This window comes from Ovis canadensis, chromosome X (assembly GCF_042477335.2).
Source record: "Ovis canadensis isolate MfBH-ARS-UI-01 breed Bighorn chromosome X, ARS-UI_OviCan_v2, whole genome shotgun sequence".
Lineage (NCBI taxonomy): Eukaryota > Metazoa > Chordata > Mammalia > Artiodactyla > Bovidae > Ovis > Ovis canadensis.
Genome location: NC_091727.1, coordinates 14,906,902 through 14,932,734, shown reverse-complemented (window position 1 = coordinate 14,932,734; position 25,833 = coordinate 14,906,902). Strand labels below are relative to the sequence as shown.

General features: G+C 42.8%; 1 protein-coding gene across 1 annotated transcript in view; it reads right to left on the bottom strand.

Annotated features, from left to right (window-relative positions):
• The window catches only part of CA5B (carbonic anhydrase 5B), a 32,510-nt gene extending 8,341 nt beyond the window's left edge, over positions 1-24,169 (bottom strand). Inside the window, exons 1-3 of the mRNA XM_070291359.1 lie at positions 23,948-24,169; positions 14,895-15,089; positions 2,467-2,664 (exon numbers count right to left, since the gene is read on the bottom strand). Of these exons, the coding sequence (XP_070147460.1) occupies positions 2,467-2,664; positions 14,895-15,036 (340 nt within the window). The 5' untranslated portion in view covers positions 15,037-15,089; positions 23,948-24,169. The remainder of the gene's footprint in view (positions 1-2,466; positions 2,665-14,894; positions 15,090-23,947) is intronic.
• Between the last annotated feature and the right edge of the window lie 1,664 nt (positions 24,170-25,833).

Genomic DNA, 25,833 nt, shown 5'->3' with positions numbered 1-25,833 from the left:
CACCCAGAATGACACCAGGATTTAACTATACTTCAAGCCGCACACAATTATTAAAAGCTAATTCTTGCCTTAGTTTTATGGTCTATATTTACTATGGCCAGTGTTTTTTATGCACAATAAAATGCAGATTTCTCTCAGCATATTTATCTAACATAGTCTTATAAAACTGAAATATGGGTACAAAAGATACTTTCTTTTTTATGCGCCAGCACTTTGCTTTTTAATATTTGAAGATAACAGTGTTTCTTTTCCTTACATTGAAATGGAAAAGGAAATTTGCAAATCAAAAACTATCACCTATCTCCCTTTGGACAGAGTGAACAATGTGAGTCATCCACATACTTTACTTTCTGGAACTACTGAAATCAGTACATTATAGGGGAAATGTTCAGATATGAGTTTTAAAAGTCATCCTTCCTCAGGCTTTGGGTTGTGCAGTTTTTTTTTTGTTTTTTGTTTTTTTTGCTTGAATCTGCTGAAGCTGTTAGTTCCTCATTTCTGGCATCTGAGCAGACCCTGGCGATGTCTGTTCATGGTTAAACCATACAACAACAGGAAAACCAAACCTTCCATCTCATCCATATTAACTATTTTAGAGTTTATTGCCTCATTAGTTGAATTTTATGTATGCAAATGACTGAGTACAGTCATCCAGAGGTCCAAATACACTGGCTATGTCATGTAATGGTCTACTGTTTATCTTACTGGCTTTCATAAATGTTTTACATAATTTCCTTTTTTGAAAAAAGAAAGAGTTTAAAAAAAAGGAGTTTTGTAAGGGTGAGCAAAGACACTAATGACTACTTTTCTTTGAGGGCTAGGGGAAGTGCAGAGAATAATACCACATGATTCACTAAATTAGTAAGAGTATGATACTAAAGTGTAGTGAAATAGACATAAAATTGTCTTCTAAAAAATTCTGATTTTTCTGTGCCAGCTCCATATTGTGAGCATGAATTTGGCAAATGTTCAGTCTAATCTGTTGGGTGAAATTGAAATCCTGCCCGGCCACATGTGGAATCTTCTCGGACCAAGGATTAAACCTATGTACCCTGCACTAGCAGGCAGATTCTTAATGACTGGACCACCAGGGAAGTTCTGAGATATACTTTTAACTTTATTCATTAACACTTTCATGGATGTATTTCACCTTCATGAGAGAAAATCAAAGCTTCTCAATCTTAGCTCTATTGATTTTCTTTTGCAGTAAAGAATGATTTAGGCCTAATAAAAATCAAATTTAATTACTGTATCAGTATTGGTAATAGAAAGAAACAAATGCACTCTAGTGAGTGCATCTATTGATATTTGAAGCTGGATAACTCTTCATAAATGCTGGTGATTGTGGCCTCGACCCACGAGATGCCGACAGTACACTCCTCCCAATGTGACAACCAAAATGCCTATAGCTGTTGCCACGTCCCTAGTCCCTGGGGAGGGACGGGCAGCAAAATTGCCAGTGGCTGAGAACCATTCCTTAAGATGGATCATGTGCTTAGTTGCTCAGTCATGTCTGACTCTTTGCGACCCCACAGACTGTAGCCTGGCAGGGTCCTCTCTCCATGGGATCCTCCAGCCAGGAAGACTGGAGTGGGTTGCCATTTCCTCCTCAAGGGTATCTTCCTGACCCAGGGATCAAGCCTGTGTCTCCTGCATTGCAGGCAGATTCTTTACCTGCTGAGCCATGGATCAATCATTGCTTAAGATACATTATTTCAAGTAACAATTATTTTAGACAAATTAAGATTATTTGATACTATCAAATTCAGTTTGAAAAAAGAATCCTGCATAGAATTAATCACATGGTTTTCAATAGACACTAAAAGTTTCAGGTAAACTTTGAAGTCATTAGATTAGTTTATATCTGGGTAGGCTGAAAAAAAGTAGATTTAAAAGCAATATAATATTTGAATTTTAAAATCTCTTTTAAATTGTGCTTCATTTACACTAGGTAATATTGTTTAACAAAATTAACAGAACATGAGTTTCCATTTTTCTTACATACCATTGGTCTCTTAACTAGTTTAGACTGTAACCTCATGCACACATGAATATGCTTTATGCCCCATTTCAGTGGTATTGTAGTCTCATCAGTTAGATCTATTTAAATAATATTACAATCTAAATAAAAATGTCTTATAAAGTCAGCAAGCAGAGAAAATTTGTACATATGCAATACACATATGCAAAAGAAATTTCTAGCAAGGGTTTAATTTCAAAGCCTATCTTTTTATCACTTACAAATTCTCTCTATAGAGATATTTGTTCACTAATGAAAAACACTACCGATACTAGAGGAAAACGTTCATAAAAAAGAGAAGGGGCTTCTTCCATACATTATGAAAGTAAGTCCAATGAGTCCCATACCACTGCTACCAAGAGACTTCCCGGGGCTGTGTGATGTAGCCTATGCTGACATGAAGTTGTCCCTTTAACTCCAGATGAGACCACGGGTCTGGCTCTCACCTGATTTATCTGCAGAGTCTTCAAATTCCACGAGGAAAGAGTACCCGTTATTCCAGACGTGGAGGCAGGTGGTCGGGTCATAAGAGATGGTGAGCGGCTGTAAGCCAGGATCGTAGACACTGTCCCTCCACCGGATGTTGATGGGCGACTGGCGCTCACCCGCCGGGGCCAGGTCCACTTTCTCCCAGAGGGGGTGCACTAGGAGAAAGCACATCGGGGCTGTCATCAAGAGGCCCACTAGCTGGGATCCTCACTGTGGGGATCATATGGGCCCACGTAGGCGTGTCCTCTGAGTTCACCTCTCATAGGAGCCAGCTGTGAGGATTAGGCAGACATCCTGCAAAGCCTGGCCAGACGTTACCATTGCTAAGGTCCCTGGAGTTCTGTCTGTCACATGCATAGCTATGACACTGTAAGTTCAGGGGTACACGCACACTCTGTCTCACATGGCATCACCGGTGCTGATTTTTCTACCAGACTCAAGCGCCAGGTCTTTGTGGCAAGTCTCTGATAAATCTCAACAAATTTCTTATAATAAAGAGAGCTATGCACATGTGATAGACAGACTCCATGTGTATAACTCAGGTTGTCCAGGTCTCTGCCCTTTAGAAGCAGCATGGATGGGCAGAACCAAGACCAACAGGAAAACCAGACAAAATATGAATTGAGATAAATCATGACCAATGCCCCTCTGTACCTCATCCGACCGCTGAGAACGAACCTGAGGATTTGAGAAAGTGACAAGGCAGCTGCTGCCCAGTCAAACCCCTCTGTGCATGGCAGGGTCACTGGTACTCCACTTGTCAGAAAAAAACAAGCTTGCCTCCGGTTTCCTCTTACACGGGAGATGGTTCTCTTCCTGAGACAGCTGCCCCAAGCGGGATCCTACAAGTGGCCCACAGTATAGACAAAGAGTGTGCCAAGGCAGTTTCTAGACCAGTGGTTCTCACAGGAGGGAGCTATGGGGACCCCAGGGGACATTTGGCAATGTCTGGAGACACTTTTCAGTTGTCCAACTGGAGGAGGGTGCTACTGACATCTAGTGGGTAGAGGCCAGAGATGCAGCTAACATCCTCCATAGTAGCAGGACAGACTTTCACAAGAATTACATGCCCCCAAATATCAGTAATGCCAAAGTTGAGAAAGCTTGGTCTAGAGCCAAAAGCAATAGGCAAACTCAGGGTATTCCCTTTTTTCTGCTCAGCTTTTCACATACTGCAGATCATCTCTTCTCTAGAGAGGTCTGAACCCAACGTTTTGGGTTTTCTCCCTCGGTATAAAGTAACTTCTGAACATAGGCAAAACACTCTCAGACATAAATCACAGCAGGATCCTCTATGATCCACCTCCCAGAATGCTGGAAATAAAAGCAAAAATAAACAAATGGGATCTAATTAAAATTAAAAGCTTCTGCACAACAAAGGAAAATATAAGCAAGGTGAAAAGACAGCCTTCTGAATGGGAGAAAATAATAGCTAATGAAGCAACTGACAAACAACTAATCTCAAAAATATACAAGCAACTTCTGCAGCTCAACTCCAGAAAAATAAACGACCCTATCAAAAAATAGGCCAAAGAACTAAATAGACATTTCTCCAAAGAAGACATACGGATGGCTAACAAACACATGAAAAGATGCTCAACATCACTCATTATTAGAGAAATGCAAATCAAAACCACAATGAGGTACCACTTCACACCAGTCAGAATGGCTGCGATCCAAAAATCTGCAAGCAATAAATGCTGGAGAGGGTGTGGAAAAAAGGGAACCCTCCTACACTGTTGGTGGGAATGCAAACTAGTACAGCCACTATGGAGAACAGTGTGGAGATTCCTTAAAAAATTGCAAATAGAACTACCTTATGACCCAGCAATCCCACTTCTGGGCATACACACCGAGGAAACCAGAATTGAAAGAGACACATGTACCCCAATGTTCATCGCAGCACTGTTTATAATAGCCAGGACATGGAAACAACCTAGATGTCCATCAGCAGATGAATGGATAAGAAAGCTGTGGTACATATACACAATGGAGTATTACTCAGCCGTTAAAAAGAATTCATTTGAATCAGTTCTGATGAGATGGATGAAACTGGAGCCGATTATACAGAGTGAAGTAAGCCAGAAAGAAAAACACCAATACAGTATACTAACACATATATATGGAATTTAGGAAGATGGCAATGACGACCCTGTATGCAAGACAGGGAAAGAGACACAGATGTGTATAACGGACTTTTGGACTCAGAGGGAGAGGGAGAGGGTGGGATGATTTGGGAGAATGCCATTCTAACATGTATACTATCATGTGAATTGAATCGCCAGTCTATGTCTGACGCAGGATGCAGCATGCTTGGGGCTGGTGCATGGGGATGACCCAGAAAGATGTTATGGGGAGGGAGGTGGGAGGGAGGTTCATGTTTGGGAATGCATGTAAGAATTAAAGATTTTAAAATGTAAAAAATAAAAAACTAAAAAAACAAAAAAACAAAAAAAAACAAAAAAAAAACAAAAGGATAAAAAAAATAAATAAATAAAGTAACTTCTGAAGAACAAGAACTTACTTGAGAGCAGGAGAACTTTCTGTTTCAGAAATCTAAAGTGAAAACTGGGGGGAACTGGCACCATATAATCATATTATTATTGGATTGGAATGCAGATTCTTTGCAGGCAGGAGCCATGTCTTCCTCCCCCTTTATTGTGCCCTGTAGCTCCTAATTTGATAAATGCCCTTTAATCTGAGCATGGATTATCCAAATGCTATTGTTAGGTTAAAAAGCTACATTTTATTAGTGTTTAGTTTGGTATTTTAAAGCTTTCAGAAACCCCCAGAACAGGCCTGAGTCAGTCTTAAAGCTGACCGCCAGCAGAGACCTGACAACATGTCCCCTGAGATGCCCAGAGGGAGGCTGAGACTTTGAGCATTCACACCCTTCAAAACCAGCTGGTGAGGGTCTGTCTCCCATGGAGACTAGGGAAGACAGGAATGATGAGCAGATGCCTAAGACGATGCCCTGTTTCACCTTTAATTGGCCCCCACTTTGTTCAGGAAATGCCTAAAATCTTCTCCCTCACCCACAGAAACAGTAGCCTGAGGAAACCAGGCCTGTTCTTCAGTGGCTCTTTTATGGTCATAACGGGCTTCCCAGGTGGCACAGTAGTAAAGAATCCACCTGCCAATGCAGGAGACACGAGAGACTCAGTTTGATCCCTGGGTTGGGAGGATCCCCTGGCGTAGGAAATGGTAACCCAGTCCAGTTATCTTGCCTGGAGAATTCCATGGATGGAGGAGCCTGGCGGGCTACAGTCATGGGGTCACAAAGCATGCAGGTATGGTCATAACACTCCTATCAATTCACGCCCTTCAATTCACAAGTTTAGCTTCCAAGCTTTCCCCCACTCACCTCCTCCTTTTGGAACCCAACCCCCTCCACCCGCCTCCACCCACCATTAGGGAGGCCTTGGTCACTGTCCCCTTAGAGAAGCCAGCTTTTGCCCAGGCTTGTTTTGCCAATGATAAAGTCACATTTTTGTTCTCGTCTCTCTTCCTCTTCCTCCATTCTAACAAAGTACAGATTAAAATGATTTCTTGATGGTTGCTCAGAATTTGCCTCAAAGCAGGAAGATGATTACATGCTCTGACAACGGAGCCTGTGTTTCCAGTTTCTTCTTGTGTGGGGAAAATGAAATGAATAGCAAGAGTGATTCTATCAACCGTGGTTTAAGGGGCTACACCACACTATTAGGTGTCATTAATGAAAGCCCTTAGATCTCATGTGCCTGGCTTGGCTTTAGTTCTTGTTTATATGACTGGTCCTGGCTTTGATTTTTCTTTGTGCTTATACTACCTATGGCCCCAGCCTGGGCTGGGATGGGGGAGGGGCATCACTTTTAGCCCTTGAGAAGCTTATTCTTGCCTTAGCCCCTCAGTTCCTGCTCTTCCTGCTCCTCAGAAGTTAATTTCCTCTCATTGAGTTTATGGCTGGCTTCTATTACATTTAGATATTGGGCTTTTCACTTCCTCAGTAAAATCTTCTCTCACTACTCTCCTATATAATATGATCCCCTCTTATTTTTTAATCACAACACTCTGATCTTTTTCCCTCACGTTTATTACATAGGCATAGTCATAATTATATACATATGAAGGGTAGCACAATATGCTACTGTAGGGGAGTAAAAATAACTTTCCCTCAGCCTTTTAGGTCCTTAGCTGAGACCCCCACACCCCCACCATAATAAAAAGACAGATTATAGGGACAAAAAAAAATTAATTACCTACTTACTTACTGGAATCCCCACAAGGATATAAAACTGAAAAGGCATCTGGAAAATTGTGGCTTAAATACTATTATGAGCTAAGGGCTGGGACCAACCTGGGACTTCAAAGGGGAGGAATGAATTTCACAGGAAGGTGAGAAGAGGAAATACATCCTAAACAAAGTTTATAGAAAGGTGAACCAGTAACAGTTGTCTTCCAGGTACAGGCCCCCTTTCTAATGTAAATGGATTGTGCAAAAAAACCTGGTAATTTATACTGTGTTTCCAGAGCTTCTTTGTCTGCAGTGTCTCAAAATAATTAGCTCAAAATAATCCATATGTCAAAGAGGCATATTTTGGGGTAGTGGAAGGGAACCGAATATGCAACCCCCAAATGTATCTCTTTGGTATAAGGATTATTTTGAGAAGCAACAGACATAGGAGAAGCTCTGGAAACAGAGTGGAAGTTACCAATTTGTAAAGGAAATTTACATTTCCAGCAGAAAGCTCCATTTGAAAGGGTGTCTCCCTCTCAGTATCAGGAAGAGGAGGATGACTAAGTCACCAAAAACTCATCAGTCGAGAATGCAGGACTTAGATCTGTAGAGCAGCCTTACCCTTGTTGAACGTGCTTTTCCTGGTCATCTCCAATAACACCCCTGTCTCAGCAGCCTCTTTTGTCTGTAGCTAGAGTGGGTATTGAGGTGGTCTAGGGCCACCTGGAGGAATTCCTGCTTTCCTGGGTCTCTCCCATGCTATCGAGGAGGTATGCATGTTATTAAACCCTTTTTGTTTGTTTTCTTCCTGTTAATCTGCCTTATTACAGAGGCCTCAGCCAGGACCCTAGAAGGCTAGAGGGAAAATGAGTTCTCCCCCTCAGTGTTCTGCAGTCCAGGACCAAGCTGCAGACAAAGGCCACCATTGGGAAGGGCTCATTCCCTTTTTATCTTTGTTTTCTATTACCCTGCTGATCATCACACTATTTTTTCTTTAATCTTCCTTCAGGTTTGTCTCTTCTTGCCTTGCCCGTGACATGGCCACCAGCCTAGTTTAGGCCTCTCAGCCCCACACTTCACACCACACTGCTTAGTTGTTTCTCCTCCTGTCTCACCCCTCTCTACTCCATCTTCCCAAACTGGTCTTGACATCTTCTCCAGTCACTTTAATCTTTCCTTCTTCAGAACTCATATTGCATTCATTCTCACACCATTTAGCACCAACCATTTCACATATAAAGTGTATTTGCTTTATCTGCTCAAAGGGCCTGTGTCCTTCACTTTTTATACAGCCCAGGGTCAAAGTTGGTGCCATGCACAAAGGAGGCACTGAATGCTTATGTTACGAATAGAGAAAACCAGACAAGGTCATGCCAAGTCTCTCTACCCTTACCTCACAGTCTCTCCAACCAAGCAAGCAGGCTTACCCCCAGAACCCTTGTGTTCAGATGATCACATCTGCCAGTTTCTCTCTCATTTCTTAAAATCCTACGAGGCTCTCAAGGTCGGTCAAAGCCCATTCCCTAACAAACCCACACTATATTAAGCATCCCTTCACCTGCTGTTGCTCTCTTAACCTGCACTGTCTAATATGGTAGCCACTCACCCCATATGACTTGTTAAAATTGAGATGTGCTGTAAAACACCTAGGGACTTTGAAGACTTAGTACAAAACAAAGAATGTAAAATAGTTCATTTATAATTCTTATATTCATTTTAAAGAGACAAGATATATTTTGGATATATTGGGTTAAATAAAATATATTAGTGAAATTAATTTCCCCTCTGTACTATATCTCACCTATATATTTGATATATTATAATTAATTTCACAAATGAATAAAATTTATTTTTTCTTTTTTCCCCCAGTTTTATTGAGATGTAACTGACATACTACTTGTTCTTTTTAAAATGTGGTTATTGGAAAATATAGAATTGTCTATATGGCTCATATTTGTGGCTCATATTCCATTTATTTACTGGACATTACTGTTCTATACCATCATTAACCTTTTCTCCTGTGCCTTGCCCTGTACTGTCCTTTTTCTTGAGATGTGCTGTTTACTCATCAAATTGAACACCATCCTAGCAGGCCTAGGTCTACTGCAGTAAGAGGATACATAGGGACCCTCCATGTGACTTTGTTGAGGATGGTCACAGAATCACAAACTGCCTTGTTAGAGCATCAGGGCTGTAAGAGGCACTTTGACGCTGAGCCCAGGTAACCACAGCATCACACGCAATTACCACCACAGCAGACTAAGGCCCACACTTCCTGGTGGTCAGTTTAGGGCTATTTGTTAGTGCGCTGTAGCTGCAGATTAAATTCACCCATTCCCAACCATTTTAGTTGACTGAATCCTAAGGTGTCGATGTTCACTCTTGCCATCTCCTGCTTAACCACTTCCAATTTACCTTGATTCATGGACCTAACATTCCAGGCTCCTATGCAATATTGTTCTTTACAGCTTTGGTCTTGACTTTCACCACAAGACACATTCACAACTGAGCATCATTTGCACTTTGGCCCAGCTGCTTCATTCTTTCTGAACCTATTAGTAATTGCCCTCTGCTCTTCCCCAATAGATACTGGATACCTTCTGACCTGGGGGAGCTCACCCTCCAATGTCACATTTTTTGCCTTTTCATTCTGTACATGGGATTTTCTAGGCAAGAGATTGGAGTGGTTGCCATTTCCTCGTCCAGTGGACTACTTTTGTCAGAACTCTTCACTATGACCCATCCATCTTAAGTGGCCTTGCATGGCATGGCTCATAGCTTCATTGAATTATGCAAGCCCCTTTGCCATGACAAGGCTGTGATCCATGAAAGGGATCCACAAATTTAATTCAGATGACCATTATATCTACTACAGTAGGCAAGAATCCCTTAGAAGAAATGGAGTAGCCCTTATAGTCAACAAAAGAAGCTGAAATGCAGTACTTGGTGCAATCTCAAAAACAGCAGAATCATCTCAGTTCGTGTCCAAGGCAAACCATTCAACATCATAGTAATCCAAGTCTGTGCCCCAACCACTAATGCAAAGAAGCTGAAGTTGGTTGGTTCTATGAAGACCTACAAAACTCTCTAGAACTAACACCATAAAAAGATGTCCTTTTCATCATAGGGGGTTGGAACACAAAAGGAGGAAGTCAAGAGATACCTGGAATGACAGGCAAGTTTGGCCCTGGAGTACAAAATGAAGCAGGACACAGGCTAACAGAGTTTTGTCAAGAGAACATGCTGGTCATAGCAAGCACCCTTTTCCAACAACACACAAGACGACTCTATATGGGCATGACTGAATAGTCAATACCAAAATCAAATTGATTATATTCTTTGTAGCTGAAGATGGAGAAGCTCTATACAGTCAGCAAAAACAAGACCTGGAGCTAACTGTGGCTCAGATCATCAGCTCCTTATTGCAAAATTCAGTCTTAAATTGAAGAAAGTGGGGAAAACCACTGGGCCATTCAGGTAGGACCTAAATCAAATCCCTCATGATTATGCAGTGGAGGTGACAAATAGATTCAAGGGATTAGATGTGACAGACAGAGTGCCTGAAGAACTATGGACAGAAGTTTGTAACATTGTACAGGAGGCAGTGACCAAAAACACTGCAAAGAAAAAGAAATTCAAAAAGGCAAAGTGGTTGTCTGAGGAGGCTTTACAAATAGCAGACAAAAGAAGAGAAGCAAAAAGCAAGAAGGAAGAAAGGGAAAGATAAATCCAACTGAATGCAGAGTTCCAGAGAATAGCAAGGACAGATAAGAACGCCTTTTTAAATGAACAATGCAAAGACATAGAGGAAAACAATAGAATGGGAAAGACTACAGATCTCTTCAAGAAAACTGGAGATATCAAGGGACCATTTCATGCAAGGATGGGCATGATAAAGGACAGAAATGGAACAGACCTAACAGAAGCAGAAGAGATTAAGAAGAGGTGGCAAGAATACACAGAACTATACAAGAAAGGTCATAATGACCTGGATAACCATAATGGTGTGGTCACTCACCTACAGCCAGACATCCTGGAGGTGAAGTCAAATGGGCCTTAGGAAGCATTACTACAAACAATGCTAGTGGAGGTGATGGAATTCCAGCTGAGCTATTTAAAATTCTAAAAGATGATACTGTTAAAGTGCTGCACTCAATATGTTAGCAAATTTGGAAAAATCAGCAGTGGCCACAGGACTGGATGAGGTCAGTTTTTCTCCAATCCCAAAGAAGGGCAATGCCAAAGAATGTTCAAACTACCATACAATTGTGGTCATTTCATATGCTAGCAAGGTCATGCTTAAAATCCTTCAAGCTAGGTTTCAGCAGCATGTGAACCAAGAACTACCAGATGTACAAGCTGGATTTAGAAAAGGCAGAGGAACCAGAGATCAAATTGCCAACATTGGTTGGATCACAGAGAAAGCAAGGGAATTCCAGAAAAAACATATAGTTCTGCTTTGTTGACTATGCTAAAGCCTTTGACTGTGTGGATCACAACAAACTGTGAAAAATTCTTAAACAGATGGGAGTACCAGAATATCTTACCTGTCTCCTGAGAAACTTGTATGTGGATCAAGAAGCAACAGTTAGAACCAGACATGGAACAATCGACTGGTTCAAAATTGGAAAAGGGTAAGTCAAGGCTGTATATTGTCACCATGCTTATTTAACTTCTATGCAGAGTACATTATGTGATATGCCAGGCTGGAGGAATCACAAGCTGGAATCCAGATTGCCGGGAGAAACAACAGCAACCTCAGATATGCAGCTTTCTCTTATGGCAGAAAGTGCAGAGAAACTAAAGAGTCTCTTGATGAGGGTGAGAGAGGAGAGTGAAAAAGCTGGCTTAAAACTCAATATTCAAAAAACTAAAATCATGGCATCTGGTCCCACTACTTCATGGCATATAGATGGGGAAACAGTGGAAACAGTGACAGATTTTATTTTCCTGGACTCCATAATCACTGCAGACAGTGATTGTTGCCAAGAAATTAAAAGACACTTGCTCCTTGGAAGAAAAGCTATGAAAAAACCTAGACAGCGTATTCAAAAGGAGAGACATCACTTTGCTGACAAAGGTCCATCTAGTCAAAGCTATGGTTTTTCCAGTAGTCATGTATGGATGTGAGAGTTGGACCATAAAGAAAGCTGAGCACCAAACAATTGATGCTTTCGAGTTGTGGTGCTGGAGAAGACTCTTGAAAGTCCCATGGACTGCAAGGAGATCCAACCAGTCCATCCTAAAGGAAATCAACCCTGAATATTCATTGGAAGGACTGATGCTGAAACTGAAGCTCCAATATTTTGGCCACCTGATGCGGAGAGCTGACTCATTGGAAAAGACCCTGATGCTGGGAAAGATTGAAGGTGGGAGGAGAAGGGGACAACAGAGGATGAGATTGTTGGATGGCATCACCAAGTTAGTGGACATGACTTTGAACAAACTCTGGGAGATAGTGGAGCACAGAGGAGTCTGGCAGGCTGCAGTCCATGGGGTTGCAAAGAGTGGGACATGATTTAGCGACTGTCAATGGCTGCAGAGACCCCTGAGGCTGTTACTGTAATTCCAAAGGGCTCTTAATAGGTTAGTTGTTTCTCAAGATTATTTGAAAGTTAATGAAGACAACACATTCTGGATATCCCAGCCTCTGTTATCTGGGAAATACAGAAATTTTTGTGAAGACATTGCAAAACAAACTTTTGAGTACTGTTGTTCTCCAGGCTTTATTGGTGTTCTTTAAAATTAATTGGAGCACTAATAGAACCGTTTTCTAACACTGTTCAGTTATTAATAGATAAGTACTGTAAACTAGAACTTTCTCTGATGATGAAAATGGCTGATACGGTAAGTGCTAGGCACTTGTGGCTATTGTCAGCTACAGACTGGCATTTGCCATGGGCACTTGCCATCCATCTCTGCGAGAATTAAATTATGTATTGCTACAGCTGCTGATTTTCAACACCGCCTGAAAGATTAGGATTGAGAGCAGAAGTGTAGCCCTCTGTGCTCAGGGAAAACATGGCAGTACAGGTCGTCAGATAGGTATTTTCAGGAGCCGACTTTATGAGCCCAGTTCTTGTATCTCCTCATGTAGAAAAGCACTAATAGCCTTCATGGTGACGACAGCTCCTCATGACTAGGCATTTAGGCTCAATTTCAGTAGGTGATACATGAAGTGAAATTAATTTTTTTCATTTTGGGTAATTGGTGCAGGCTTTTATCTTTATTTTATCATATTACCAGTCCGTAGGGTTAGGACTGTCAACATTTACTGTCTGTAACTTGAGAGCACAGCAAATAGCAGTTTGAGCTGACACCAGTGATTCCCTGGGGCTGATGGGGAATGAAGGTAGAGCACGGGGCACAGGCCCCAGTGAAATGCTGCTTCTCAATCTGCCATCACCCTCCTCCTCAGTCAGTCCTCGCTGTGCTCCCCAGATCCTAAAAATGGTCAGACATCTGAGGGGGCTGCTGAGCATATGACATGATGATGGTGGTGATGACGTGACAACTGTGGTACTGGAGGTAGCTGCCAGCACTGAGTTCTCACTGTGTGGGACACGCTTGCTAAGGACTTTGAACATTATCTTTTCTAACCCTCAACGATTTTGGATCATTCTTGGTCACTGGACCTTATGCTGAGGTACTGCGTTTCTAGGAATAATGAGTATCGTCCTTAGAGCTAAGCAGATAAGGGACCAGGACATGCTCAGTGGCTCAGGGCAGCTAAGCAGATAAGGGACCAGGACATGCTCAGTGGCTCAGGGCAGCAAAGACCAAATATTATTCTGGGTGAAACAAGAAGGGACAGTATAAGCGTCTAAAGCAAAACCAAATTATGACTGTCATCAGTCTGTCTTAGTAAGCTACAAACAAGAACATGTGATATGGGAAATTAATCAAGGGTAGCCCCTCATCCCTACATCATTACCACTTTTTGTTTTTGTCGTTACCAAAAGGAGCAAACTGTTTTATGGTTTTTTTTTTTTTTTTGGCCCCACCACTCGGCTTGTGGTATCTTGCTTCCCCAACTAGGGATCAAACCAGGGCCCTTATCAGTGAAAGTGTGGAGTCCTAACTGCTTGACTACCAGGGAATTCCTTAGGAGCAAAGTATTCTAAAGACATGAGCATATTGAATATTAGACCCTTAACTTTCAAGTTTCTGTTAAAAAAAAAAAAAACCTTTCTGTTAGTAACTAGATAAATATGACTAATTTTTTTCCATTTTTAGCCTTAGACTGCAAAGTACCAGTGTTGAGAAGAAGCCATTCTGGGGAGGATGTGGGCTTGCTGGTAGGAAGCCACACCCAGCAACCAGAAATTTATTATGACTCAGGCCAGTTCAGTTTAATGAGAACACAGTTAGTGATGGAAGAAACAAAATAAACTTAGAATAAAAATATATATATATGAAGCAGTTTCAAGGCAATGGATTTAGCTAGACTGGCATTCTCATAAATTCCTTTTTTAATGTGCAAATAAGGTCAGAGAGAGTAAACCCAAGGAAGAAAAGTTGAGAAACCTACAATCTGGAAGCAAACCAACATTGGAAAACTGTGTGAATTCACTGTGAATGGTGGAAAATATAGAAAATAACTATTGGGCAGATACACTTAACCAGTGCATTAAACTCATGTCTCCACCATCACACACATTATCCTCTCCTATCATCCCAGGGGTTCTGTGCCAGTGTCCTTTTGCCTCCAGGGGACCTTTAGGGAGGTCTTGAGACAGTTAGGGATGCCATGCAACATCTGCAGCGCACAGTCCAGCCCCGACAGCACGGAATGAGCCACCCCCACGGCAGCAGTGCCGTGGAGTCAGGGAAGACCGCCTGCCACCTCCCCTGATCTGCGGGGTCACAGCGAAGCACACATGGGCCAGGTGGTCAGCTACAAGTAACTCTTCTGCAATTTCTGATGAGAGATGGAACGTTCCAGACTACATCATCATGATGTGTACCTCAGACTTAGGTCAGCTGTAGCTCAATAAAGTTAGGGGAAAAACTTCCCATATTTTCACAAACAGGGAAATAATGGGGTATTCTCCTCAAGGCATCTAATCCCAGTCTGGAATGCCACAGACATCAGAGCTGCACACTCAACACACGTGACTCTTAGGAGACAACCAGGCTTCTGCTCTGTCCAGGCAGCCGTGTACTCACAGACTCGGTTCCGGGATTTGTAAGTGCAGGTGTAGAGGCTGCAAGGCCTTGCAGGCGTGGACCTCGGAATCTGGAGCCTTCTCCACAGTGTCTTGCATGGAGAGGCTTGAAGAATGACCCTCAGGTAACTCATCACCACCATCTTTAGCTTAAAATCTTGATCAGCTCTCCAGTAGCTTGCAGAAACCTAATAACCTAGAGGCAGGACAGAAGAGGCAACGCCATAAACAACAGAGGTCCCGATCATGTGGAAAACATCATTCAGATTATTAGTACATAGGATGGGAGGCCAAGTGAGAGTCAGTCATTTATCCACTCTTATTCTTCAAACACATTGTTCACCTTATTGGCAGGTCCAGATGACTGACTCAGGCGCCTTGCCTTTACCTTATGGTTACTAAATATTAGCGGTTCAGAGAAAGGACTCTCTTAATCCACAAAATGAAAGAGTGTTAACAATACAGCTTCTTAAATTAGAAACAAAATTTTACTCCTTGAAATCCAGATTAATAGTCCAGCATGGTACTGATATTTAGGAGAAACCAAAGATTAAAGTTTCCTCCAGGCAGCCTGAATTTAAAAAAAAAGAAATCAATCTGCATCTGGACTGCTTAAAAAAAAAAAAAGATATATCCCCCCAAAACACTCATGGGTAGTTTTTGAAACACTTTTAAATGCTAGTGTGTCCTTTAAAGAAGTAGGTCTCATATCCCTACATGTAAGACCCGAAGGACTCCCAAAGTTCTGCCTGATCTAAAAGAGAAACCTTCCTGAATATGTGAACCTAACCTAACCTCACAGCTTGGGAATTCTGCCAGTAAACATTTTTGTTTCAACATTTTTTTTGCTCTTAAACACTCTGTTGGGTGCTGGGAGGTAGTAAAGATGAAGTAGATCATAAAAAAGAATGAAGTTCTTGTACATGCTATAATGTGCTGAACCTCGAAAACAGTGTGCTAAGTGAAAGAAGCCAGACACAAAAGATCACATATGGTATGATTTCATTCGTATGAAATACTCAGAATAGGGAAATCTACAGAGACAGAAAACAGGTTGAGCAGAGGGGGAAACGGGGAATAACTGGTGAATCGGTATGGGGTTTTCTTTTGGGTGATATAATTATTTTAGAACCAGATAGAGGTAGTTGTTACATAACATTGGGACTGTACTAAATGCCTCTGAATTGTACATTTTAAAGTGGCTAATTTGGGGAATTCCCTGGTGATCCACTGATTAAGACTCCTCATTCCACTGCAGGGGACCTGGATTCAATCCCTGGTTAGGAACTGGGATCCCACAGGCCACGCACTGTGGCCAAAATATTAAAGATAAAATACCTAATCTTATGTTATGTGAATTTTGCCTCAATAAAATAATGCACATCATATGGGAAGGAAAACACATACCAAGCCAGTTCTCAGCAGGTATTGGTACCTCCTGAGTCTGCTTTCTCCTGCCAAAGGAGGCGTCTCAGCAATTTGGCCTTGACTGGGGTGCAAAGGCACCAAAAGGGAAACTGAGGGGACAGGAAGACACGTCACTTACTGACCTGCACTTTATTCATTCATACCGTGTTTCCCCAAGAAGAGCGTTAGATACAGAAAAAGCACATGACCACAAGCGATGCTGAGCAAGGAGGGACACATTCTCATTTCATCCTCCCTCTGTTCGTATACTTCACTGCAATTAATTAGCCATGAACTAGCCCTTCTGCCTGTACTGCTGCCCTTGTCACTGCTAGCTCCGAGCTGGAGGAGACAAGGCTGCACCCAAGGGAAAGGAGAGAAAATCACACCTAAGGTATGTCCAGTGAGCGCAAGACACAGAGAACAGAGAACTTCCTGTCACTGCCCTGCAAAGCACAAGTGAGGGCTCCAGACAAATCTCTATAACTGGCTCCCCACAAACCATGTGCCCACACCCGTATTGTAACATGAAGCACAGCATGGTGACAAGCCAGCCTTTCAGCCCGGGGCCATGCCCTCTGTTGTACACATCACTTTGCCAGTGAACACACTGAACTAAGGGAGTGGAGGTGCATGGTCACCACATTAAAGGGGACCGATAGGGAGCTCGTGACTCCCAGGGAGGCTCCTCTCCTGCAAGCCTAACTCCCTACCTAGGGTCTTTAGGCCAGTGACACCTAAAGTGTGTCTGCATTGCCAAAGGTATTTGATATTCTCAAACTAAGTTAAAATCACTTTTGTTCATAGTTTTATGTGTATGTTTGCATATATATTTTAAGGGTGTGGGTATGTAAAAATATACCTTATTTAAGATATGCAAAGTCTGACACAATTTCAAATAGAGACTGATAATGAAATTTCAAGATATTATCTTGATAGTGCCTTGAGTCAAACGAGTACCTTGTTTTCAAAAATCTTAATATTTGAAATATCATTAACCGAATTAACTGAGCAAGGTTAAAGAGTGGATGATTTGCCACATCAATTCAGAATCTATTTCTGCTTTTTAAAATTTTTTTATTTTGGAAAACTTCAAACTTATAGAAATAGTGAAAATACTGTAATAAAACTACCTATGTACTTGCTACTGCATTTCAACAATTATCTCTTGGTGGCTAAGCAAGTTTTATTTGTGCCCAACCCACCACTTCCCCTCTCTGAATTATTTGAAACAAATCCAAGAAATCTTAGAAACTTATCCATGATTTTATTTTCCACATGAAAGTGAAAGTGAAAGTCACTCAGTTGTGTCCAACTCTTGTGACCCCATAGACTGTCCATGGAATTGTCCAGGCCAGAATACTGGAGTGGGTAGCCCTTCCCTTCTCCAGGGGATCTTCCCAACCCAGGGATTGAACCCAGGTTTCCTGCATTGCAGGCGGATTCTTTACCAACTGAGCTATCAGGGAAGCCAGGGAAAATATCCTCCAAATTCATAGTTTGTTCTCCATGAAAATAATCTATATGAAATAGCCCTTGGCAATAGTTTATTGGCAGAATATGTAAACTATCAATTTTTCAAACTTAAAAACAGCACAAAAGCACAGTAACCAGATACCTTCTCAGTGCCTACCTATCCCTTAAAGTAAACACTTCATTTCTCTCTTGATATCTCCACTCTAATCTTGGATTAGCACTCAGGTTCAGAACTTTATGCTTCTAATTTATAAGACTATGTCTAGCATGAAACAGCTGGAGAAGGCAATGGCACTCCACTCCAGTACTCTTGCCTGGAAAATCCCATGGACGGAGGAGCCTGGTAGGCTGCAGTCCATGGGGTCACTAAGAGTCGGATACGACTGAGCAACTTCACTTTCACTTTTCACTTTCCTGCATTGGAGAAGGAAATGGCAACCCACTCCAGTATTCTTGCCTGGAGAATCCCAGGGATGGCGGAGCGTGGTGAGCTCTCATCTTTGGGGTCGCACAGAGTTGGACACGACTGAAGTGACTTAGCAGCAGTAGCAGCAGTAGCATGAAACAGCATAATCTATAATCATGGGTCAGCAGGGTCAAAGGAGTATATGAACGGAAATGTTTAAGATTAAGACTGAAGGGAGTTCCCTGGCAGTCCAGTGGTTAAGGCTCCCTGGCAGTCCAGTGGTTAAGGCTCCTTAACCAGTGGGTTAAGGTTCAATCCCTGATCAGGTAACTAAGATCTTGCATGCCACACAGCACAGCCGAAAAGAAAAGAAAACAAAAAAGATTAAGATTTAATGTACGTCCTTCAATTTATGCAAGAAAGAATCCAGAACCAGAGGAGCAGGAAAAACAGTCATTCAGTAACGCTGCACAAGAAGTAGAGTTTCTGTGACTTCAAATAGTGTAAGGTCTGAGAAAAGCCCAGAAAATCCTGTTAAGTATTACATAAATGAAAATTATTATTACTCAAATTGAATTTGCTAAAATGCTACCCATGATATAAGTACAAAAATTAAGAAACTAGAAAGCAGCTTTAGATGATTTTTAATGTCATTATTTTCTTTTTAAGACAGTATCATGAAGTAATTCCGACTAAATAGGATTCTCTCTGATAAAATCAATTTGTAAACTTTCAGAATTGCTAAGAGATATGGGGAAATCTTGCCTTAATTCTGTGCTTCTTTCCATTGACTTCCATTCCTGTATTGAAGCAATAATGAGTGATTATCTCATGCAAAGCACTGTGCTGGGTTAAGATAATAAAGTTATGTTTTCTCCTTATTCTCACAAGCTTGCCATCTACAAAGAAAAACTATTTAAACAAATAACTTCTCTTTTTAAGTTACTTTTTCATTGTAGTAAAATATACATATTTATTGTTTTCACCTTTTTAAAGTATACAGTTCAGTGGCATTAAATACATTCACAATGTTGTGTAACCATCACCACCAAAACTTTTTCATCATCCTCAAAAACAAGCTCTGTACCCATTAAACAATAGCTCCCCATTCCTTCCCATGTCATAGCCCCTAGGAACCTCTATTCTTTCTGTCTCTATGTATTTGCCTACTCTACAGTGGACTCATAGAATATTTTTTTCCTTGAGTCTGGCTTATTTCACTTAGCATAATTAAATACTTCTTAATCAGAGTCAGATCTGATGACAGCCCTGACTTAACTCAATGAGAACATAGAGAGTAGAGGCTTTAACTTTCAGGAACAGGTATCATCTGGAACCATGGGTCAGAGGGGACAGTTTTAACAGGTGGGGCAAAGGCAGAGAGATGGCCGGGGAGGAATGATAAGGACATTTAGGCGATGGATGGACTGCTTAAGAGCCAAGGCCAGAGAGGACGACTGGGGTTGAGTTGAAATGGGAAAAGCTTTGGGTTTCTTCAGTAATCAATCTCAGTGTCAAAAGAGGTGGGCAAACATGTGAAAAAGGACTCCTTTCTTGCTTACAATCTGGATGGTAATGCCCAGGAAGACAGTGCCAAGTGTAAGATACTGGTTTGTCCTTCAAAGGGAAGGTTGTGATAAGACAAGGCCACAGACATGCCTGATGACTGAGGGAATTGTACAGAAAAATGGGCACACACTTGGCCCTGCCTGTGGAGCTGGGTGGGGAATCTGAGGCCTGTTGGCATGGCACCTGGAGAAGTCTGGGTAACTGATCCTTGGTCTAGCTCCACAGAGAGTAATCAGGAAAGCACGAGGCCAGGGTGAGCTGACATCACAGGCTGGGGCTGACTGCTGGGGCCATGGCCATTGGGGGACTGCCCTGCATGCTACAGTCGTGCTGTCTGTGAACAGCATTGAGGCTAATGACACATGGCCCAGAGGAAGTGTCTCCTGTCCACTTCGAGACTGGCTGTCTAGGGCTGGGGGGAAACGAGCTCTAGACTATCTAACATCACCCTCACTCACAGTAGTCTCCCCAGGGCCCACTCGGTGTGGGGTGGGGGGGAATGCATGTAGTAGTCTGGAGAGCTGAACCTCTGTCCCCTAAGAATGCTGCTGATCTCACTGAAGAACACTGACTCTGAAGATTACCTTTTGTGTTTTTAAACAAAAACAAAACCCAAATCCTTTTTTTGGTAACAGAGCCAAGTGTATCAGAACTTCCCATCCTCCCAAGTCTTCTATGAATATTTTTCAAGGTGTTGGCTAAGCAGATACTCAGGGAACACAGTGGAAGGTAGAGCTGGATAGAGATTTGAGATTAATTAAGGGAATATTAATTTCCAAGAGACAAGGTGACTTTCAGATGTTATTCCCTGTGTACAGGATGAAGCACTGATGGTTTCTGATGACTCTGTCAGCTCGGCACAGGATGGATGGGACTGGGCAAAGAGGGGAGCCAGGAAAGCCATTCAATCCATCACTCTTATTCTGTCATTCACGAGGACATCAATCAAATATGATAAATAGCAATGTTGTGCACAATTAAACTAAAATATGTTCAGTGAAAAGTAGAGCAGGCTAAGGTGAATTTGTAGTGCCACAGGGGAGGGGGTGTTGGGTTTTAAATAAATTGCTCAGGAGAAACCTTATTGAGAAGGTGAAATTTGAGCAAAGACCTTATTGAGAAGGTGAAATTGCTCAGGAGAGACCTTATTGAGAAGGAGGTGAAAGAATTATTTATACGGCTTTCAGGAGGAGGGTTATTCCAGGCAGAGGAAAATGCCTGTGCAAAAACCCTGAGGTGGGAGCTTGTCTGGCACATTCAGGGGACAGTGAGGAGGCCAATATGACGGGAGTGCAGCAAAGCAGAGGTAAGGCAGTAGGAGATGAGGTCCAGAGGTAATGAATGCTAAGCAGATTTCTAGGCCATTGTAAAGGTTCCCCACTGTGGGAACACAGTAGAGTTTTTGGAGTAGAGGAGGAATTTAATCTGATACACTTTTAAAAAATGTCATTCAGGAAAATGGAAAATGACCAGAATGGAAGAAAGAAGCGGGGACCCCATTCAGGATAATCTAAGGGCTGCAACTAAGGATGCTGCAGTGAATGTGGTGGGAAGTGGTTGGGCATTGGCCGTATCTTGGGGACACAGCCTGTAAGATGTGAAAGAAAGCAGTCAAGGGAGACTGGCAGATTCTTGGCCTAAACAACTGCAAGGATGGAGTTGCCATGAACTGAGATGGGAAGGCTGTGTGTGGAAAAGGGTTTGGGTGGGAAATCCATAGATCAGATTTGGGTATGTGGAGTTTGAAATGAAATTCCAGTAATTCAACTGAGAGAATATGGTAGAATAGTCTAACTCATGGTAGAACGAGGATGAATCCCTGAACAGAGAAACAGAACCTGGCACAGCGGGCAAGGGAAAGATGGTGCTCTTATTGCTAACCCTACTGGATTTGAGGTGCTGAGGCGGGGGCAGGCGAGAGCAAAGGTCTAGGGAGAGTTGGCAATGCAGCGCTGCTGCTCAGGAGACGTGAGGCTAGAAAGAGAAACAAAATCCCCTCCCCCAGGGGTAACAGGTGTCTAGAGGGAGACTAACAAAATGGAGTGATTAGGGAGGCCTAGAGAAAAGGAAGTCAAATGCAATCAAGGAAGGAAGGGAGCATGAAAGGTCAGGGGCAAGGAGGGTTCCAGGGAAATCCAAATACAAAGAAAACTTAGCTAATGCTCAGTTACAATACCTGTAACAATACATGAGATTATTTATGCTAAAGCCAAAGGCCAATCCCCTCTGTTACATTAAAAGGTAGAATTTATTGAGAGGTGAGATGGTTATTTAAATTTACCCATGGGTCTTATAAAGCCCAAGCTAGTGAAACCACAAATGTTTAATTATCAACCATAATATGTAACAGTAAACTACTAGCAGACATTACTGGGTGTCACAGAAAATCTGTCCTTACTTATGTGTGTCCTTAAAGATGGGACCATGGGATGAAGGGGCCCCAGAAGAGCCTTTGTTATTGCTAATTATTTACGTATGTCCCTGGATCTTACTGATACATCCCTTATCTGTTTTGCAGATTTGGAAATGTGTGAGGGAAAAAAAGAGATTCTGAAAGCCTTTAAAAAATTATTCATAAATCATGTATTAAACGACAGTAATTTGAACTCTGCCTGATTAAGCAATTTATAATACATGCAAAACAGCAAGAAAAAGGTACTGTGACTAAAGGTTACAATTACATTGAAAAAAATTCCTGATTCTCATCAGATTCACTTTTCCATTTCTCACCTCCTCATTTCCAAAGGAAGCAAGCCTTTTGCAGTTCCCTGACATGGAAATTAGGGGTTATGTTGCCATGTTTTGACTGAAAAAGCTGAGTTTCTTCTCACCCACTTCTCTGATAGCAGGATCCCAATCTGGGATTGCCAAAGGTTTCAGAATACATTTCTAGTAGCTGTTTTGCGTGCTGCAATTAACTTCCCCAGTGTGGCCAATGAGATGAAATGCATTTCCCTCCTTCCATCAGATTTCCAAAATACTCATATTTCCTCATAAGTCACTCAGTCTTTATTGAGTTCTGACTGTGAGCAGTCACAGCCTTTTGCCTTGCTCCTAGGACAACAAGGCAGGAGTGTACAGAGAGAATGGTATCCTGCTGCTCTTGACCTTTTGGTGAATTTTAGTCCTGCTACTATGTAAAAATTGTCTGAGTAAAGGAAGAAAGCTCCAGATAGCTGAAAGGTTTTCCATTCCTCCAAATGTGCAAAAACAGTGATCCTTCTGTAGGATGTGCAAGGGAGGAGAGGGGTAGGGTCTGGGACAGCTTCCCTCAGAGAAATCTAGCTACTCCCTTGCATATTCCAGCAAGGTTTTTCATAGCAGAGTGAAGATGGCCAGATGAGTAGTAAAGGGGGAAGAAGGGGAAGCAGAAAGCAATGTGGTTTTCAGTGGCTGGGTGAGAACAAGTTCTGTCCACATTAAGGTGTACACATTAACTTCTCAAATATCTCAGTTTCCCAGTGAAAATACGCCAGAGGGGAGGGCACTTATATTAACAAGTTGGCACCAGCCTCAGGGCAGTAGCATTTAACACTGAATTTTAACACTGAATGCCACAAAGACTCAAAACAGACATCAACAATGTTTGTACTGCGGAGGTTCTCTTCCAGTTCTGGGGTGGGGCACGAAACAAAAAGGCAAAAGGGAATTGTGGAATGGAGAACGCTCAGATTTGTCCACGTGACACAGCTGTGAGGCAGATACCCTGCCCTGGGGGTGGCTATGACTCCGTTCTCAGACCCGGACATATTGGTGGGGGTGGGGGGGGCGGGGAATGCAGGGAAGACCCAAGTCATTCCTAGTTTGCTGCGCCTCGGTTTTCGGAACTGCAGTCTCAGATTTGTAGTCCTTATACCAATTTCAAGCTATTTCACAGCAGGTTGGACTTTTTGAGTTATTCACATCCAACCACCCCTAGCAAAACTCCCTCCCAAGTAACTGCCCTTATGCCCCGACAAGTTCCCTGAGACAGCTGTTTACCCGTCGACTGCAAATAATCCTAAAAGAGGTGCAGCCATCTGGTTGGTGACTCCCACAGTAGAAGAGGTCCCTGGGCAAGGAGAACGGGCGGGGGCGATGCCCTACGGGCCTCCGCAGTCCCCGGGCAACTATTCGCAGGACCAACAGCTGTCCAGGCTCTGAGACCCGGCCTGCCTCCGGTATAGTCCCCAATCTACGTGGCTACCCATCCTTACCTGAGCCTTTCCCCAGAGAACGAACCGTGCGGCTCGCTCTAGTCCCCGCAGCAGGAGCGCTTGGCCATCGTAGCCACGCCTCCATCTCGCCCACAGCCCTGACCAAGCGCGTACCCCTCTAGGCCACGCCCCATATGGGATAGCCGCGCCCCTCCAGGCCGATCCTGTCCCTGCCGGTTGGCCTGGCCATGTTCCTCGCTCCAAAGCCACTCCCTTTTCTTTAGGACCCCACCTTGAGTTCCGCCTGGGCCCACCCCCTCCACCTTGGTAACGCCCCTGCATTCCGCTCTGGTCCCGCCCCTCAAGCCCTGCTTAGCGGCTCAAGCTCCCGCCTTGGAGCAGGACTTTGTTGCGGGAATTCGAGGTCGTGTGGGCGGCCCTCACCTTGAGTCTAGAGAAGCCCTCTTGGGTTCTGGCAAAGTTTTGTCGCATGAAGTCAGATGGCGGGCCTAAGTGCCTCGTCTAAAAAATTGCTTTTCTCAAGTTTCTCTCATTTCCAAACATCAAGACTAGATATACTGAGAACAGGTGATTCGGGGAAACGCAAACACTGGACAGATCTTGCAACCGTGATTCTTTCCTCTAGTTTGCATTTCCACTTTACCCCAGTTTTTTTGACCCAGTTTTCATGTCCTCCAGACTGGAAGTCAGTTTTCACGTTCTTTAAACCAGAACTGTCACCCACGTTCTTTCTAGTCCCTTGTGCATGCTTGCTAAGTCGCATCAGTAGTACCCGACTCTTTGTGACCCTGTGGACCGTAACCCACTAGGCTCCTCTGTCCATGTGATTCTCCACGCAAGAATACTGGAGTGGGTTGCCATGGCCTCTTCAGGAGATCTTCCTAACCCAGGGATGGAACCCGCATCTCTTATGTCTCCTGCATTGGCAGACAGGTTCTTTACCACTAGCGCCACTTGGGAAGCCCCTTCTAGTCCCTCATGGGACCTTAAAGGCTAGGAGATCAATGGAGTAAGCAGAACTCATGTATTTCCTGGTGTCTCTGGCTCCAGTGAGCTCTTGCTGTCTAGGGCCTGTCAAAACATTATCACATTTAGACTGAAACTCAGGTTGCCACTCTGAGTGCGTTGAGATTGTTCTGCCAGCCTCATTCTCTCCATTTACAACTCTGGGTCCACAAGGAAAGTATATAGAGGTGATAACAAGCTTCCCCACCCCTATACAGAAATGTTTGATTCATTCATTCAAATCATATTTATTGAGAACATGCTCCCCTGACAAGCCTCAAGGAGTTGCAGAATGAAGTAGTTCCAACTTGGATTGGGACATGACAAGAAATGATGAGAAAAAGATGTGGCAATAAATTGATAGGTAGAAAAGGATTTGGTAATCACAGGTCTTCCTGATTTGATTAATAGAAATATTTTGGGGGAGCAAATATAGAAGCAAACTTTTATAGGACTTAGTACACTTCTTTACACGATAAATTCTCAGTAAATCTTCACTGAAACCCTTTTGTGTAGAAAGATAACATTTCCCCTTCTAACCAGTAAAATTTGCTACTTGTATATCTTCAAGTATACAAGGGCTTCCCTTGTGGCTCAACTGGTAAAGAATCCACCTGCAATGTGGGAGACCTAGGTTCGATCCCTGGGCTGGGAAGATCCCCTGGAGAAGGGAAAGGCTACCCACTCCTGTATTCTGGCTGGGAAAATTCCATGGACTGTATAGTCCATGGGGTCACAAAGAGTCAGACACGACTGAGCGACTTTCACTATATCTTCAAATGCCAACAAATAAAGATTTTATGATAGCATATTTGGTTACTTTTTGTTCTCTTCCCACCCTCCACTGCATTTCTGGCTTGAAGATAGTGGGAATGTTCACAGTATTGTGCTAGAAGGAACACAAAGAAAAGAACACTTTT